The sequence below is a fragment of the Gallus gallus genome, chromosome 8, assembly GCF_016699485.2.
Source record: "Gallus gallus isolate bGalGal1 chromosome 8, bGalGal1.mat.broiler.GRCg7b, whole genome shotgun sequence".
NCBI lineage: Eukaryota > Metazoa > Chordata > Aves > Galliformes > Phasianidae > Gallus > Gallus gallus.
This window is the reverse complement of record NC_052539.1, coordinates 2,396,550-2,413,766: the sequence shown is the minus strand read 5'-3', so window position 1 is coordinate 2,413,766 and position 17,217 is coordinate 2,396,550. Positions and strand designations below refer to the sequence as shown.

Here is a 17,217-nt window from a genome sequence, read left to right as displayed (position 1 = left end):
ATGAAGTGATTCACAAATATAACATGTTAAAGTGAGAATTGCTTGGGCCCCCACTCAGCTGTTCTCCCACATCACGTTCCCCAAGGAGCATTCTCAACTTCCGAGTGCCTGAGTGATCACAGAGAGCACAAACGTACCCAAAAAGGCAATGGAGGCAACAAACATGCAGCTACCGCTCAGATCAACTAGCACAACTCAGTGGAACTGTGCAAAGCTCTCTTAATATATAAGCAACAGTAAAAATAATTCCACAAATGTACATTGCGTGTAGATGATTTTCAGTGCTCTTCCAGCACTTAAAAAAAAAATCTGTCTTTTATTGACAAATACATTCCTTCTTACAGGGAGCACCAATGAAGCCAGCACAAAGCAGAACAGTGCAGCCACAGTGCTCTGACACAGACTCATATTACCTAAAACAAATATTGGTCAAACTGGAGATAACATTTAGACATTTGCTTTAAAGTGTAGCATTCTTTCCACCTGCCACTGTAGGCCGCAGAAGATACACTCTAGTTAACATATTACTGACAGGATGATGAGAAAGCTCCTGTCAGACACTGGCCAGCCGGGTGTTTGAGACAAAACGCACAGCCCCAGCTGACTAGTTAGAGAAAGGCTGGTGAGGTACAATTACAGAGGCATATGACAAGCTTTCATGCTTGAGTGACTTGAGAACCGATGACATGGCTTTAAACAGCAATCCTTCCTACCTCCGGTCACAAAACAGCAATAAGTCAACTGATGCACTGTTGTAAAATCATGATTTATTCCTTTGCTTTGAATACATGAGAGTATGGTATGATGTTCTGGTAGACTACCACAGCAGGTGCACTTGGGGCCTCAACATCTAGGGCCTGCCTCCAGCATGCATAAAATCAATGTTGTAGTTCAGCCTTCCTGGAAAAGCCTTTCCCAGCACTTTAATAATTTATAGTGAGATTAAATTAGAAACTTACTGTAGTGAAATTCTTACAGCTCCATGCACCTAACAAGAATACATGCAGATGTTGTGATGTGTGAGGAAATGGTGTTGTGCAAGAATATACGGTATGACATTTAGGAAAGGTCTTCCTTTTACAGGTAAAATGAAACAACAGTCGGCTCTGTGAATAAATCAATTCCTTTGTTTCATTCATTCTTTTGTATGTTTCAAAGCCAGATAATTTTTTTCTCTTTCTGAGTTTACCGTTCAAAAGCCAGAAATGGCAGTTTTTGCTGCAAACATCTTACAGAGCATAATCCTCAGGCTAGCTGAATCTGTCTCACTCTAACACTAAGCCTGAAGCAAGCTGTGAGGTTGGTGATAATCACATTATTAAAGTGGCTGGAAAGTCAAGCTAATAAAAGAATCAACAGTTAGGGCAAATAATGACCCAGAAGCTATGACAGAAAGGAGCAGTGGGAAGTTTCCACTTATATCTTTGTAGTAATTGGTATGGCAAGAAGACAAATCTCCATCAAAGGAGTATTTAAAGGGATATAAACAGTTTAAAGACAGATGCAAAAAATACCTAGCAATTATAAATACGAGATGATTATAAAAGAAACAATGCCTGGCTGAAATAAAATATCAGCTGGCCATTGAATCAAAGCCCCTTCAGGTAAGTTGGTTTTTTTTTTTTTTTTTTTAAACTTAAAATACTATTCAACAGTGTAATGCAATGAACTTTTTTCTGTGTTTCCCTTTTCCACTGTAGTAAACCTTTTTAAAAAAGCATCCTTCCTTTTTTCCTTCTGTCTTTCTCCAGGACTGATGCTTTACTTGAACAACGAAATCATGAAATTCATAGGGCAGCAATGCTAAACTAATAGAGTAGTCTTCTACCCTTCTCCCTACACTTCCCTCCACCCCTCAACAAGGATGAGAAAAAACTAAGCACGGTCTTGAATTATGCCTTTTTCTTTATCAGTCCCCGTTCTGAGATAGTGAACCAAAGCAGAGTTGATAACTGGGAGGTGACATCACAACCCAATCCCCATGAACTGACATAAACACTTAGTATTCACTTAACCTCAAAGATAAGGCACAACTCCCTTAACAGAAAGTTGTACTTAGAAAAGATCATTTGTTCAAAAAGAGTGCTATACATATCAAGCTGTAATTTAGGAATATTGAAGTGCAACTCCTGCAACACAACACGATCTGCTGTGTTTTATACACACAATAGCAAAACAGCATAAAGTTAGCATACATGCCATTCACTTACTTGTATCATATAAAGCATTCCAACATTTTAAAGAAAAAAGGGGTAAAAAACATTTAATCATTCTTGGAAGAATTCAGTTGAGTAGCCAAGAGATTCTGAGAAGTGCTTAAGTTGATTTTAAATTCTATTGTTCTGTAAAGAAGGAAGCCTAGCATCACTCCTGTTCTGTTTATGAAAGAGTTAAGCAGGTTTTCACTGAAACTCCTGATAAGCTAGCACTACTCACTTGTTTTATCATATCTCACTTCTGTAAGAAAAAAAATTACCTAGACCTGTATTGGAAATGCTACATAACATAGCAGCAATTTCATCTAACTACAACTTACATAATATTAGAAGACTAGGAAAAAAAACCAGAAGGAAGTGGAATTGGAGTGCTCTCTCCTTTCACACTTGATCTGTACTCCTACTACTCACACTCACTGCGTGGTGACATCCTTCAGGACATCCATCTCTTCCACTTCGTACAGCTAACAACCCTCCTCCAGGTGACACCACTAAGATGACTATTACTTCATGAAAAGGTTTATTCCAAATAGCTGAACATTAAACAAAAATGAAAAGTGCATTTTACCCATTGATCTGCCATCTTTTCCAAATAGTTTGGAAACTGAAAGTCGAAATAAGGTGGTGTACATTAACACAGTGTAATCCTGATACTATCTCTTCCATTCTCACATCACAGGAACAGAGGCCAGCCAAGATGCTGAGCCTAACAACAACACAAGCCTTAAAAAGATCCAAATGTAGGCAGAGAGTACAATTGCAAATCCTGCAAGGCAGACTGACACATGCCCACCTGCAAAACCCTCTAGTACAGGCACAGAGCTGCCATCATGACTCCTATTTTCTCTATTTTCTCACTGCTGAAACAGTAAAAGGGGTTTGACTGGAACATCGTTACAGTTGAGGGTTTTTTTTTTATGGCATACTTTTTCTCTCATTTTTCCATACCAAGATGTGTTCCAGACTAGCAAAAAAAAAAACAAAAAACAAAAAACCAATTCCATGCTTGTTTTTGCTTCATTGTCTGAACTTGTACTAAGTCAGGTTCTTTGAAAAAGCTTTCCCTTTAAATTCTCTATGCCCACTAAGGTCATATTATTATTCTGTTGCAATGCCCAAGTCTTCCCATGGCCAGTTCCACAGGAAATAAGAGAAAGAATATGGAAATTTCATAAGAGTAAAATCTTTGGTGCCTAAAAGATCTATCATAGTATACTAATTTCAAGGCTGAATATATTTATTGACTACTTATTTTACAGTTGTTCATTTGGCTTCCGATTATATGACTCAGGTTTCTTTCATTCCATAATTAATAATTATTTCCACATTCTGCAAATCATCACTAGTGTAGTATGTATTTTATATATAGTATATATCATATATATTAAATAGTTCATAGATTATGTATACCGTATACAGCATGTGTATTATATATCTCTATATACACAACTTTAAGAATTACAGTGAATATAATTTTTTTAATGTATATATAAGCGTTATTCCATTGCTAACATCTAGGATTGTAAAAACTGTCTGCCTTTTATGATGGTTCTTATTCCTCTGTCAAATTTACTTTGGACTCAAAAGAATTGAAAGGCTTTTAATCCACTATATATAGTTCAAAATTTCTCACTCCTTATACACACATTGGAAACCAGCATCTGCATTGTCTTTGAAAATACAAATTTTTAAACACTATACCCAAAGTTGTGCCTATGTATTGAAAATAATTGTTCACTTATTGGGTAGTAGAATTAGTAGTGTTTAGAAATTGGTTTCCCACCATAGAAACAACGTAAAATGAAATGTTTTAATGGATACTTTTGAACATTTTGAAAAATAAAAAGATACTTTTGAAGACTAATCTAAACAAGCCAAATGATGCTTGCAGCAAATAAAACCAATGATAAAAGTAGCTTGTAAAGCAACAGTCTCACAGTAACGCAAAATTAATATTAGGTGTATATTGAAAATACAGGGGATTTTAAAACCTCGTAAGATTCCAAAAATATTAAAACAAAATTAATACCTGAATATTTACATATACTTTCAAAATGAAATGCAACATTCTTTTATTAAGCAGTCTACACAGGTAAAAGAAAAAAAAAAGAAAAACATCTTAATGTGGCAGTAGTCTAAAACCTTTAATAATAATAAAATGCTATTTTGAGTTGTATGCTATTGTAAGTCTGAAGAGCTGCTCCAAATCAGAGCTATTACAGTATGCACTCCCAAGCCACTCTAAGAAAGATGAATCTACCTATTACAAGGTTAGGATAGCAGCTACTATTATGGCCCCTTGATTTTTTTCAAGTAGCTCCAATGGAATAAGCCACAAGTGAATAATAAAGATCTTATAATAGCCCTTAAGAATTCTTTTTAGGCTAGAAGGCACAGAAATGAGCTCAGGAGAGTTAAAGAACTCTCATCTACTGATAAGGAAAATAATTAACCCGACTTAATGTATCTGAGTAGGTCTTACATAAATCAGACTTTTGTACTTCAAGAGCCAGACTAAAACCATATATCAGAAAAGTATGTAGATATTGTCTTATGAGTACACACGGAACATATCTAAAACCACAAAGGTCTGTAGGTCATTTTGTGAAACGTTCAATATATTCTACTGAAAAGGAGATGTGTGAAGTACTCACAGTGCTTAGTTTGCTCGAGGTAATAATGATTCTTCTCTCATGCAACATACTGGCATAAAGTTGCAGCATGTTGTTCACATCCACAGCAACAACATACTCAGTGAGGTTTCTCTGTTTAAATAAATAAGATGTTAACAATATAGTGACAACGGTAGCAAAGAGGAACATTAATACACTGCATACCAAAAGATTTGACCAATTAATCGGTGGGAAAAAAAACTATTAAGAAATCTGCATTAAAATGCATATGATCTAAAAAAAATAATCAACTGAATTTTAAAGCTAGTGATGATCTAGCTTTGGAGCAAGTTATTGTTTTGCTTACTTGATTACGCTTCTAAATTTAGATTTGCTTACTTTCCAAATCTGAAAAACTAAGACATGTGGTATATCAATACCAACGTATGCTATTAACTATAACTTCCAACCCAGGAACAGATCCCCCAGCACCACAATAACTGTTCTACCATAGTTATTACAATAAAACCACAATGTTTTGCCAGGCTCTCTCAAAGTGAGCACATTTTATTCTATTTCAAGTAAAGCAAACCAGCTTGTTGGGAAGAAAAACCCACAAAACCAGCCAGCTGTGGTAGGAGGTTGTGAATGTACCTCTGTGGGATTTATGAAAATTAAAGCCACTGGTACATGTTATTCATAGGTCAGATAATACGAAAGTGAGGGAAACTGAAAAAAAAAAAAGGGGGTGTGTGTCAGGTGGGCGGATCTCTGTGTTCCAGCAGAACTTAACAATATTTCTGTGTGGCACAGTACCACAGAAATACAGGTTCTGAATTAGCCAGAAGACCACCAGCAAAAATGCACTGAAAAACAGCAAACATTCTTAACTGTTGGGGAATACGTACAAATATATACCAATTCACCTCACAACATACAAAGTGTATATCTGATTTTCTAACTTCACATGTTCATTATCACACATGCAACCAGAACCTCCGTTGATCTCTCAGGAATGGCATACCCCTGAACACTAATGCAGGAGCCCACCATTGGCAAGTATCAGCCCAAGGACAGGAGCCAGAGCAGCGACACTCAGCTTACGCTACATGCTAAGTCAGCACAGACAGCAAGGTCCCACCCTGTGCTGTGAGCCCTCTCATCTCAATCCACCAACTGTTCGCAGACTTCTGAGTCACCCCAAGGCCCCAGCATCTTCGCTGGGTCCCCTGCCACAAGCTCAGGACTGGGCTGAAGCCCTGATAGGAATACCCTCCTGCTCCTTGCAGGTTTGGGCTTCTCAGCCTGTGCTTGTGTGGCCCTGTTGCCTTTCCCCCTAACCCTCCTCCCAGGATGCATCCCAGGATGGCGTCTGTAATGCAGTGAGCCCACCACAGCCACCAAAAACTTTCAGAAGAAAGTTGTCATGGGAAAGTGTAAAAATCCTAACCTATAAAGCCCTGTTCAAGTCCTGATTTAACACAGAACTAGAAAGCAGAAAGTTAGAAGGTATTTAATTGGTTGTTATCTATCTAAACACATCATAGAGGACATGATCTGACATTTTGCGTTTGTACGGCAGCACTACCAAGAATTCAGCTTCTACGGAACGAAAGCCTTCGTTAAAAAGTAACAATAATTGTTTCTGGTGTATGGCTACCATCCATACGCAAGCAGGTACAGTATGTTTTCACGAAGCCTGAAACAATGCCTTCTTACACAAAAATTAACTGCCTATCTTGATAGCTAAATCTGCAGCTTAGCAAAGCAGTGTTTAAAGGGCATGTATTCAAACAATACTAGCTGTGTAAGTAGAGTATGTTTTGCATATATAAACCCCCATAAATGCAAACAAACAGAGTAATTATGAACAAAAGACAGACAGCAGTTCTCAGAAATGCCTTGTATAATGCTTTAACAATGCATGCAAGAGTAACTTCACTAGCTAAAGGTTATGATAATAGACATCAATCATATTCTAAAAACAATTTTCACAGAAAAAAACCCATCTATTGATAAAAGCAGAGTACAGTCCAACTGAAAGAATGAGGCTTACACTTCCAAATTTCTTAAAAAGAAACTGCATACTTACACTTTCAGGGATTGTTGGCAATCCAGTTATATCAGGAGTAATGAAATACAAGTGCTAATCCATGGGAAAAAAAATGAATAATTTATGTACACAGCAACTAAAATTATTTTTAAAATATCCCACATTTAGAATTTCCAACACCATCTTTGTTTAAGCAAATAGCCATGTTTCCAACAGGACTCTTACCATTACCAGACAAAGAACTAAGCAGATCACATCATGAAATCACAATTTCTGGTGTACTACAGCACACAAACCAAGTAAACAAATCACTGTACTGCCGCTAAAATGAAATTAAGCCAGTTTTAAATGTTGTCTCATGTCAGAGCAGCATTCATTGGCTTCAGTATTGGTTTTAAAATTTCAAGCACAAAAATAAATGTTAAAGGACAAAATGTAAATTTTGAATGAGTAAGGAAAAATCATTTACATGACAATTAACGAGAACAGCAATATTATTGCTTAATATACAGCCTCGCCTCTGTCCAAACATCTTCAAATCAAAAATGCTAACAGAAATGCAAGGTCTGACAGCTCAACATTCCACAATCATTTATGAAAAGCATTTGCAATTTTATAATCTTATGTTTGAGGCCATTTAGAATGTAAACGTAAAATGCACTAAACTGAAAACAGATGTAGTTTAAATTGTTCTCCTTTATCCGGTGCTTTCAGTAGTCAAATACGGATTTAACTCAGTAATTTTAAGATATTTTTCATAATTAGTCTAAATCTTGAAGGACAAAAAAAACCTTGAAGTACATATTAAGTAAATGCAATAATTACTGAATTTTTAGCTTTTGTTACTTCAAGGGGTTTTTTTTTTTTAATCATTTTTCTTAAGATGTCTACTTTTATACTGTATATTTTTATTATTATTAGAAACTAAAACAGTTTTTTTTCAAGTCAAACTTGAAAAAGACAACAAAAAAAGTAGTAAGATATTGTGTCTTGTGTTCAAGCAAAAAAAAATGTTAATACTGTATACCCAGTGTAGGAAGCTCTTATTAAACCAGTTTGATGCATTTAATAGAAAATACTCTCCACGTACTAGGTCACTGGGCAACAGCTTAAAAAAAAAAACATCACTGACTGTAAAAAAAGACATCATTGCATTTGCACAAGACATTCCAGGATATTCTTTTGCATCGACAGGAAAAAAAGTCTTTTCTGTAGTCGGGAATAGGAAAATACTCAGATTAACGCAGTACATTCTTAAAGAGTATGATGAGAAAATTGTTTTCTATATGTAATAAGATTGCAGAAAATTTAACAGATTTTCTGATTAATGAATTTAATAACTTGGAGTAGTAACTATTCATAATTAAGAAGTTAGTAATATTTCAGTCACTGAACAGAAAAGGAAGTTAGAGCTATGAGAAGCAAAGACATTGCTGAAGCCATTAAGAACTGTAAAGCAGCAAAAATAACGTGGTATGGAGTCCTTGTACATCTTTGAGAATGCCCTTAGGAAGATGTATATGACCGTGAAAGACATACTAAATTAATAGTGGCTGTCCTGTATAAAGTCTATAAAAAGGAAAACTAGAAAATGCAAATTTTGTTAAGTTGCAGTTTGATTTTGATTATGCTCTGAAATTAGATTGGTTCGAACAGAAGAGGTAGGTTAATACTGCTCTTTTAGGCTACAGACAATAGCAGAATTTCCAAAAGGATAAGTATAAATAAGCCTGAAATCAGAAGACATATCCTACAGCAAGTAATTACTACTTTAATTACAATAGGTTTTAGATAATGCCTTTTAAACTCACCGACACAAGGCAAGGCTGTTTTTTCAAAACTTGCTTACTTGCAAAAATCATCTCTTGGTTCTTATGCAATACGAGAGAAAGATTGAATTGATTTGTTTAGCTTTTCAACCAGTAGAGCAAAGATGACTCCAATGCTTCCCATGTCTAAAATCTGTTCTAAAAATATGCTCTATTTTATATGTTTCATCCCCATCTGAAGTCAGTCTTGACTTAGTTAACTTTTCCAACAAAAGCACTTTTGTTGGCCCTCCGTGGGTTAAATGGAAGAGATAGAAAGCTCAGGTTTCATAGAATCAGTGATTGCTCATAACAAGACAGAGGTGCAAGAAAAGAACACGGTCCTTAACGGAATCAAGGTATTTTGGTGTCCTACTTACCAAAGATTACTGGGAAAAATCATGTATCTGGATACATGCCATATTTTATGCATGATTTTATACATGTAATTGTAAGTACCAATGTGGTCTGCCATTTAAACCCCAGTTAAATGTCTATGAGCTTTACTCTACATATCTGAGTAAATGGGGGATGAATCTTTTTAATTCTGCATCATGAAATTTGAACTAGACTCATCCTGGCACAATGAAAGACAACCTCATGCTGTTATTCCTACAATTATTTTTCAGACTGTAGTTTCTTTGACCACTGACTGTTCCACTCAAGCCTATTTACAATACACAAGAAGCCAGAAAGAGACACTGATATAAAAAGCTTGACTTACAAAGTTAGAGTTGAAAGTGGCCACAAACATTTCCCTACTCCCTGCAGCACTGAGCTTATGAAAATAGATGCCTGAAGATCCAAAACACATTTTGATTCAAGGGAACCTACTCCATCCTGCTTTTTCCTGCCGGAACCCACAGAACTTGCTCAAATGCGCCTGCAGCCAAGCATTTGGCAACCAGCCTGCATTTGGATAATCATTTTTCAGCTAAAAAGATAACAAAACTCTTTCATGGAACAAACTACTGGGAACAAGAGACAGCTGAGAAAAAATAAATTCAAACGTCAACTAGTATTGAAATAAAACCAGCAAGCATCAACTTAATTGCAAGCAATTTGTCATCCCAGTGTTGCTGGTTGTATCCTCCACTCCAAAGTTCACCACAACATTCAGTCTGAGATAGGAAAGCTCTACAAGATGAAACACAGCACTGACAGCAATAGACAGCAAAGCTTTCCAGGAAACAAAAGGAAAAAAAGCTTAAAAATTTATGTCCCACTGAAACACAGGAGAATTTTTAAAAGATGTTACAAAGGGTTTTACAATTTCCAAATTAGAATTGGTTATAACACTGCAGTAGTTAGCCATGGCAAAATATTATTTCATATACAAGAGGGTACTACTGCAGGTTGATAGAATATAATATGTCATTCTGAAAAAATAATTTTAATTTCTGTTACTTACTGAAAAATAAACATTTGTTATAATGACAACAACAAATAAATATACTTATGTACATATATACACACACATACAGCAAAGCAACAGAAACAAAAAAAAATCAAACTGTAGCCTCAAAAAACAGCAGTATGTTCTGGTGAAAAACACCATGCAAGACTGGAAGGCCTTCCAGACACAGTGGATTATTATTGTCCAAAGAATAAAAATATTAGGGTTGTACAGACTATTGAACAGAAGTATAACAATGAAAGTGAAATCTGAAAAGAAATCAAAATGAAGGCAGTGTTATTTTAAGGAGCAAAAGTAAATAACTACGGGCAGTGGTTCCTTCTTTATTTTTGTGTGCCCTTCTAAGAGGGTCTCATGTTTCTTCCAAATCTGCTCTTACTTCACTTGAAGTTCAGGGCCCAAATCCAAAATAAATGGGTTAAAAGTAACAGGAAAATGTCACAAGCAAGGTCAAGATAAACAATTTATCGAGCCTTCAGTAAGTAATAGAAGACTTAGTTCTTTCTCTGTCTTGCAAACTGATGCCAGCTTTGTATTTGATATGGCCTCTACAGATGTAAGATATATATATATATAAGCATACTTTCATACACTTCTTCTGTTAACATCATCAGGAACTATAACTGCAACAGGCTCACTTTGATGTTTCTATGGCAAAACCAACGTTCCATACTGAGAGCATGTAGTGCCACATAACAAAGCATCAGTGCACCAAGCACTGTGGCAGACACTCATTTTCATCTCTACTTGTGCTATAAGCTTTATGCAATGCAGTATACTCTTATCTTTCCTAGAGATTATCAAATCAAGCAAAACTGGGAAGACGGAGTAGGAAGATGGAAAAGCTTACACAAACTTGTTTCCAGTTCTCTAAGGCTACCTACTCTGGCATAAGAAGCAATAAAAGTCAGTGTATCCTAATTTACAGTTGGAGAAACTAAAACTATCTACAAGAAAGAGACAGAAACACAAACAAGTAGTTCTACTAATGCTAGATCCCATGATCTCACTTCAGATTCCTTTTCCATTCATAGAGCAAAAATGCAATTTGTTTCTTTTTGACTGACTTTAAGAGTACAACTCCAGATAGAGAGAAACTATTCTGCACAGAAAAAAAATGAAAGGTTAAAAAGATTATCTAAGCCAGCTAATGATGGAAAACAATATAAGCTTAATGTATACAAAAGGTTTGTTTCGACTATAGTTAGGCATTTTGAATTAGGCAATAGAACAAGGAATAACACAGAGAATACTTACCACACTTAAACTGACTAAAGCATTTGCCTTTGGCACAGGGTGGCTATACAATGACTTTAACAAATCATTTGAGTCATTTTCCTATAGGGAATAATTTTTAAAAGCAATTAATCATTACATAAAAGAATTATGACAATTTACCATGTCAAACAATTTATATATACGTATATATATACACACACATACATTTAGTAAGAAGGACAATTGCAATTTCCCATTAAGTATTTATATATGAAGTAATAAAGTCAAGTAAATTTATGTAGGAGAAATTCTTACATTTTTCCCATATACTCCATACATTAATTACAATATTTGCAATGAAAACAGTATTAAAAAGGCTATTTAGGCTGTACATCTTGGGTATCATCTTTTTTAAACAGTTAGCCATGATATTCGCCTAATGAAAGCTTTGTTAAACATGCAGCTATGCTTAAATTGTACGCTCTTGGTCACACAGTGCCTGGGAAAGGGTGACAGCAATGCCCTCTAACAGCCTCCTCAGCAACATATATGGTATGAGGCAGGACAACAAAGTACATACTTCCATACACTGCTAAAACTTTCTGATCATCAAAACAGATTCCTCAGTATACAGCACAACAAGCTTAATGTGGCATCTTAAAGTGATTGTATGGTGCCAAAATCACTGAAGAGTAAGCAGAGAAGGAAATGATTTCTACCTTCCTATTCCTACTGAGGTCAAATATATCCTCAATAATAATTTTACTGCTATAGTGAAATAAGAGCCAAATAAAAAGCTCAGTTTAAAGATTCAGAATACTAGCAATGAGACTACAAACACAGAATACATTTAACATACATTTAACTAACCCAACACGTAAAATTCCTAATGCTTATATTTATTACATGAAGTATCTTCAGAAAGTCCATTTACTATAGCGCATAATAACTGCTTAATTTATAGTTCATATATTCTTGAAACATCAGCTTTTCCAGTCTACAGCATATGGCCATGCACTGATGCCTTTTCTTTTTTAAATTTACCATCTAGTAGTCTAATATAGTTAAGTCAGAAAGACATGGCTACTGTGTTCTCCATAAAGACAGATGCCACTATTTCCTTTCCCTGCATAATCCTGGAATACGTCTAATTGCTCATGAATATGCAAACTAAACTATCATGATTCTTGACCAAATGTTGCAAGCAATTTTGTCTTGCTAGTTGAGATGACAGAATTACGAGAGGTAGTTTTTAGTTAATGTGAAGGGTGAAACAGTACATCATATTTTATGCAGTTCTGAAAAAAAAGTGTCTGTAACTGATAATCAGATAGTTCCAGAAATCTACAGTTTACAATCAATGCATCATAAAGTTCTCCAGTGATGTAACACTTGGCTCACACTTCACCCAGGACTTGTTTATAGTAAGACTGACACTTTAGAAAGGTAGATTCTCAGCAGCTTTCTAAGATACATGTGATATTCAAATGATACCCGTTGCCCAACATTTACACCGATTGAATTCCACTACAACAAATTTAATGACTTGCTTCCAAATTTTACTAAAAGTAAAATAAGTGTAGAATCACTTCATAGCACTTGAAATACTGACCATTATTTGGTCACTGTCACTACTGCAAAATCTTTCACAAAGAAACAGAGTATGTAAAACGTAAAATTACCTGCTCTTTAGCCAAATAATCTGCCAGAGTATTTAAAAGCTTATAGTATACTTCAAACCAGGGTAAATAACTAAAAGAGAGGAAAAAAAAAGAAAATAGAGTAAGATATTAGTGTATTTTTCCAGTGTTTATGAAACCTACCATAAAATGACTAGTACATTTTTGCATTTTTACATATAAAAAAATGCTTATAAACCTGTTCCTCACAAATTGCAGTATGATGGTAAATCACTGATAGGTTGTAGTGTAAAGAAGTAGAGCTTTGCTATCTACTATCCATACTTATTTGGTAACACTTAGGTTTTGCTTTATTATGAGGCTGACATCTCAGTACTTCAGATCCATTATGTATACCTATTCACTTTACACAGTAAGGTGGAAATCTACTTTAAGTCCCATGTATGTGTAGATTAGCTTATAATATTTTTCTTCTCATTCACCCAAAAAATAACTTTAATCATGTCCAGTGAGCAGGGTAAGGGGTACCTTTCCTTAGCAATAGCTCTGTTTCTCAGTAAGCAGTTGGTAAGGCTCTAGAAATAGACTCCAGTCCTTCACCCTAAGGACAGGCCTCCACAACCATAGCTCATACAACCACACACTGCTTCTGGGCCAGAACACCGCACATCCCGCTAAAGCACTCATTGCAGCATCTCCTTAACCTACTGGTCTTGGAGTTTTATTCCACTTGGAACTCCTGTCCTATGACCTTCTGAAATCATATTTCCCTCATCCTGAACACAAAAACAAAACTGCTGGGCACAACCTCCAGGGTCCCTGCAGACATTGCAGCCACCAAACAGCTCTGCCAGCCTCCAGCTGCAGCAGAGATCAGAGCATGGCTCAACCACTTCATCCAAATTAAGCTACAAGGTGCAAACTGCAACATACCTTTATAAACCTGGACACAGGAGTAGTTTCCATCATTTAAAGCCCTTCCAGTGTTTTGCCATCACCTCAGCAGTAGCAGGCTATATCATCCAAAGATATCATTTTTTTTGTTGTAGAATATTCTAAAATCTTATCTGATCATTTGCTTTTCGTAATGAACATCATGCTATAAGTGTTCCTACTTCAATAAAATATTAACAATATTTCTGTCATACATCTACGATCTCAGCTCCCCTCTTATTGTGAAAACTAAAATTTTATTTTTTCAATAGATACATGAGGCCATATTCATTACTTAAAATTAATGAACCTGAGCACAAAGCCAGGGAAGAGTTTTCTTTCATAGGGTAAGAGATGCTGACCAGAGTACTCTTACATGAGCTTGCTCCCTTAGCAAGATGAGGTTGATGATGTACATCCATATCTACAGATAACAAAATCACAAATACACGTGTTGTAAAAACAGACCTGTTTGCACATAGTTTAAAAATACCAGCTTCCTTCTGAGCTGAAAAACTGGATGAAGAATTGCTTTAAACCTTTAAGCACCACAGACACAAGTTAATATAATTTCAGCATACTACTCAAACCTGAAAAATTAAGACAAGTCAAAGCATCTACAGCATGAAAGCTAAGACCCTCAAGCTCTGTCTTCATCAAATAAGAATGTAGTTGCTTAAATAATGAGACCATCATTGCTTTCTCACTGTTCTTTAATTGTACACATGGCGTCACAGACAGCATGTTACAACTAATACTCCTTTGAGAAACGAACATACAAACATACAACCACCTCCTATTCCTATAAAGTTGCCATAAAAGACTCTTCACGCAACAAACAGTATCAAAATACATACACGAGTTTTAAAATACACGTTTTTCCTGTTTTAGAATACAGTGGTCTTTAAGACTATAGCCACTACCTGTCACGAAAACACAAGCAAGAGATATTTCATGGCTAATTAGAAACATACTTAGCATTTTCTTTTAATCCAAATGAGCCACAAGACAGGAGCTCAGACTTTACTCAAAGTCGTGCATAACCCCTGTTGCAGTAAGTAGACTTCCACCTCACTTGTGCTTCTGCTATAGCTCTGATAGATCTTTTACATTCATGAGTCAAAGGTTAAATAAAGGAAAGGAAATGTTTTCTGTCAAATAGTCAGGTAACCACTAACAGTCCTGAACTATCAGCAGGAATCTAACTTCTAGTAATCAAATAAAACTAAGGAAACTGCCTTTCCGTAGCTAAATGTCTAATGTCTAGGGGCTACTTTTCTGTCTGGAAAATTGACACAAAATGTGTAAAATTGAAACATTCTGCTTCTAAGGGATTTGCCTAAAGGAAGAGAGGGAAAGCTTCAAGCATGGCCTGAACTGAAGAACTACAAAGACTTACCACGTAAACCTGTCTTCCTTATTATAGCATTTCATTTAGAAACATAGGTGACAATTTTACAGTCGTAAAAATTAATGAAATCTAAGACTGAAAGTTTTAATGATGCATTTTGCATTTCTCTAGATACATAAGGTCAACCTCGCATTCAACAGTTCCAAGATTTTTAACGAAAAGATCAGTCAAATTATATGAGCTTCATATTAAAACCATTCCGGTAATTCAAAAACAGTTCAGTGTAAACTCAAAGCGTTATTCCTACTACATACAGCAGAAATGAATAAAAACAATACCCAAAAGAATTAAGTTTATTTCTATTATTTAAAAGTGAACATTAACATTTCTATTGCACCACTTCAATTCTGAGCTGCTGAAATAAACATATAGAAAACTGAACTAGAATAAAAGATCCAGTATAGTATATGAGAACAAAAATACATTACAATACTCCTGCTGTGGTACCCAGGTTCTTAGGGACTACTTGAGCTCAGTAGTTTGTGGAGAAGGAAGTGACACAGCAGGACTCACACCCAGAGCTTCACACAAAGTAGCCTCGTCATTTAAAAATAGAGGAAAACAAACAAGCCAAAAGAATTGCAAATTAATCAGGCTACATTCCTGGAAACTGATCCAAGATTTGTTCTCTCATCTTACTACAATTTTGCACTCATTTGCACATTGAATTTGGCAAATAGTCAAATTCTGCGTGATCATTATAGACCATACCTTAGCACAAGTAATTTCTTCAGGTGAAAATGCCTGGGATAGCCACATCAGGTATAGTTATTTCACTGTATTAGCACTCACATAGAAATCAGACAAAACATTCTGACCTCAGAATTCTGTTCACGTTGTGTGTATATAAAGTGTACAAAACCATGAAACATCTAAAGAATTTTTGTATCTACAACCCAAGTATACACGCTGCTTAAAATTCACCAATTTAATGCAGCATTACATGGCTGAGAATTCAAAGATGATTTCCTTTAATTAGCATTTCAGATAAGAATGAAGAAAATAATGAATTATAGAGAGATAAGCTGCAAGACCTAATCCCATAAGCAGCTTTACATTGGTTGTGTAAAATTTCAGGACAAGTAGTCTTTTTGCCACTTTCCAGTTCAAAACTCAATACTTTGCCAGCCTGGCAAAGGTTAACACACAAACTGAAACCACCCACAAAAGATATTCACCAGAGACGAGCTGTATTCTGCTCTCTACTCATCAGCCTACCCAAATTTTTAATAGAATTTCTTTCTCCACTGTGATTAGCTTCTTCCTGCTCTTCCTTTTAGATACTTTTACTTAGATTTTAGTTATCTACTACTATCAGTTCAGTCTTTTATACTTGACTGTCTCTAGTTTGTGATAAAGCCTCAGCCAGAAGTTTAAATGCAGTCCTCTTAGTAGAGATACACAAGTATGTACATATGTAGATGTGCAGTAGTTAGATATGGCTTTCTTGTATGCCCACATTTGTGTGCTTATATAAACTTCAAGATTATTAGATATCTGTGACAGATGCATGTAGTTTGAATTGTTCTTACTGTGTTGTATATATACATACAGAATGTACACTAATGGTATTTTGAAATATGGAAGAAAAAGCAACTGTTTACATGTACAAAATCTTTATACATAAAGACAGCAACCCTTCATTAAAATGTCTTTCATATTAGTTACTTTAAGATAAATTTAAGATAAATATGAACAAGGCATAGATAGAATAAATGCCAATAGAAATCTGCTAGCAGGCCTTCTTTCACTTGGTTGTTCCTAACAAACCTTGGAGAAACCAGACCAGATATGAAAACACTTCATTGAAAACACTGATGCATGCTTTCTATCCAAGCTAAACAGTATCTCAAACTAACAAATAAACTGGAGAGCAAAAGGCTACCAATCCAGAAGTACAATTCCACGA

At 35.5% G+C, this 17,217-nt stretch overlaps 1 protein-coding gene across 3 annotated transcripts in view; it reads right to left on the bottom strand.

Moving 5' to 3' along the window:
• Window positions 1-17,217, bottom strand: part of DENND1B (DENN domain containing 1B) — a 144,476-nt gene that overhangs the window by 69,950 nt on the left and 57,309 nt on the right. For 2 of the 3 annotated variants that reach the window (XM_040704777.2, XM_046944991.1), the window contains 5 exons: window positions 13,007-13,076; window positions 11,364-11,444; window positions 8,693-8,752; window positions 6,921-6,974; window positions 4,871-4,981 (listed from right to left, as the gene is read on the bottom strand). In XM_040704777.2, coding sequence (XP_040560711.1) covers window positions 4,871-4,981; window positions 6,921-6,974; window positions 8,693-8,752; window positions 11,364-11,444; window positions 13,007-13,076 — 376 coding nt within the window. The remainder of the gene's footprint in view (window positions 1-4,870; window positions 4,982-6,920; window positions 6,975-8,692; window positions 8,753-11,363; window positions 11,445-13,006; window positions 13,077-17,217) is intronic. The other variant, XM_040704778.2, reaches the window with a different exon arrangement.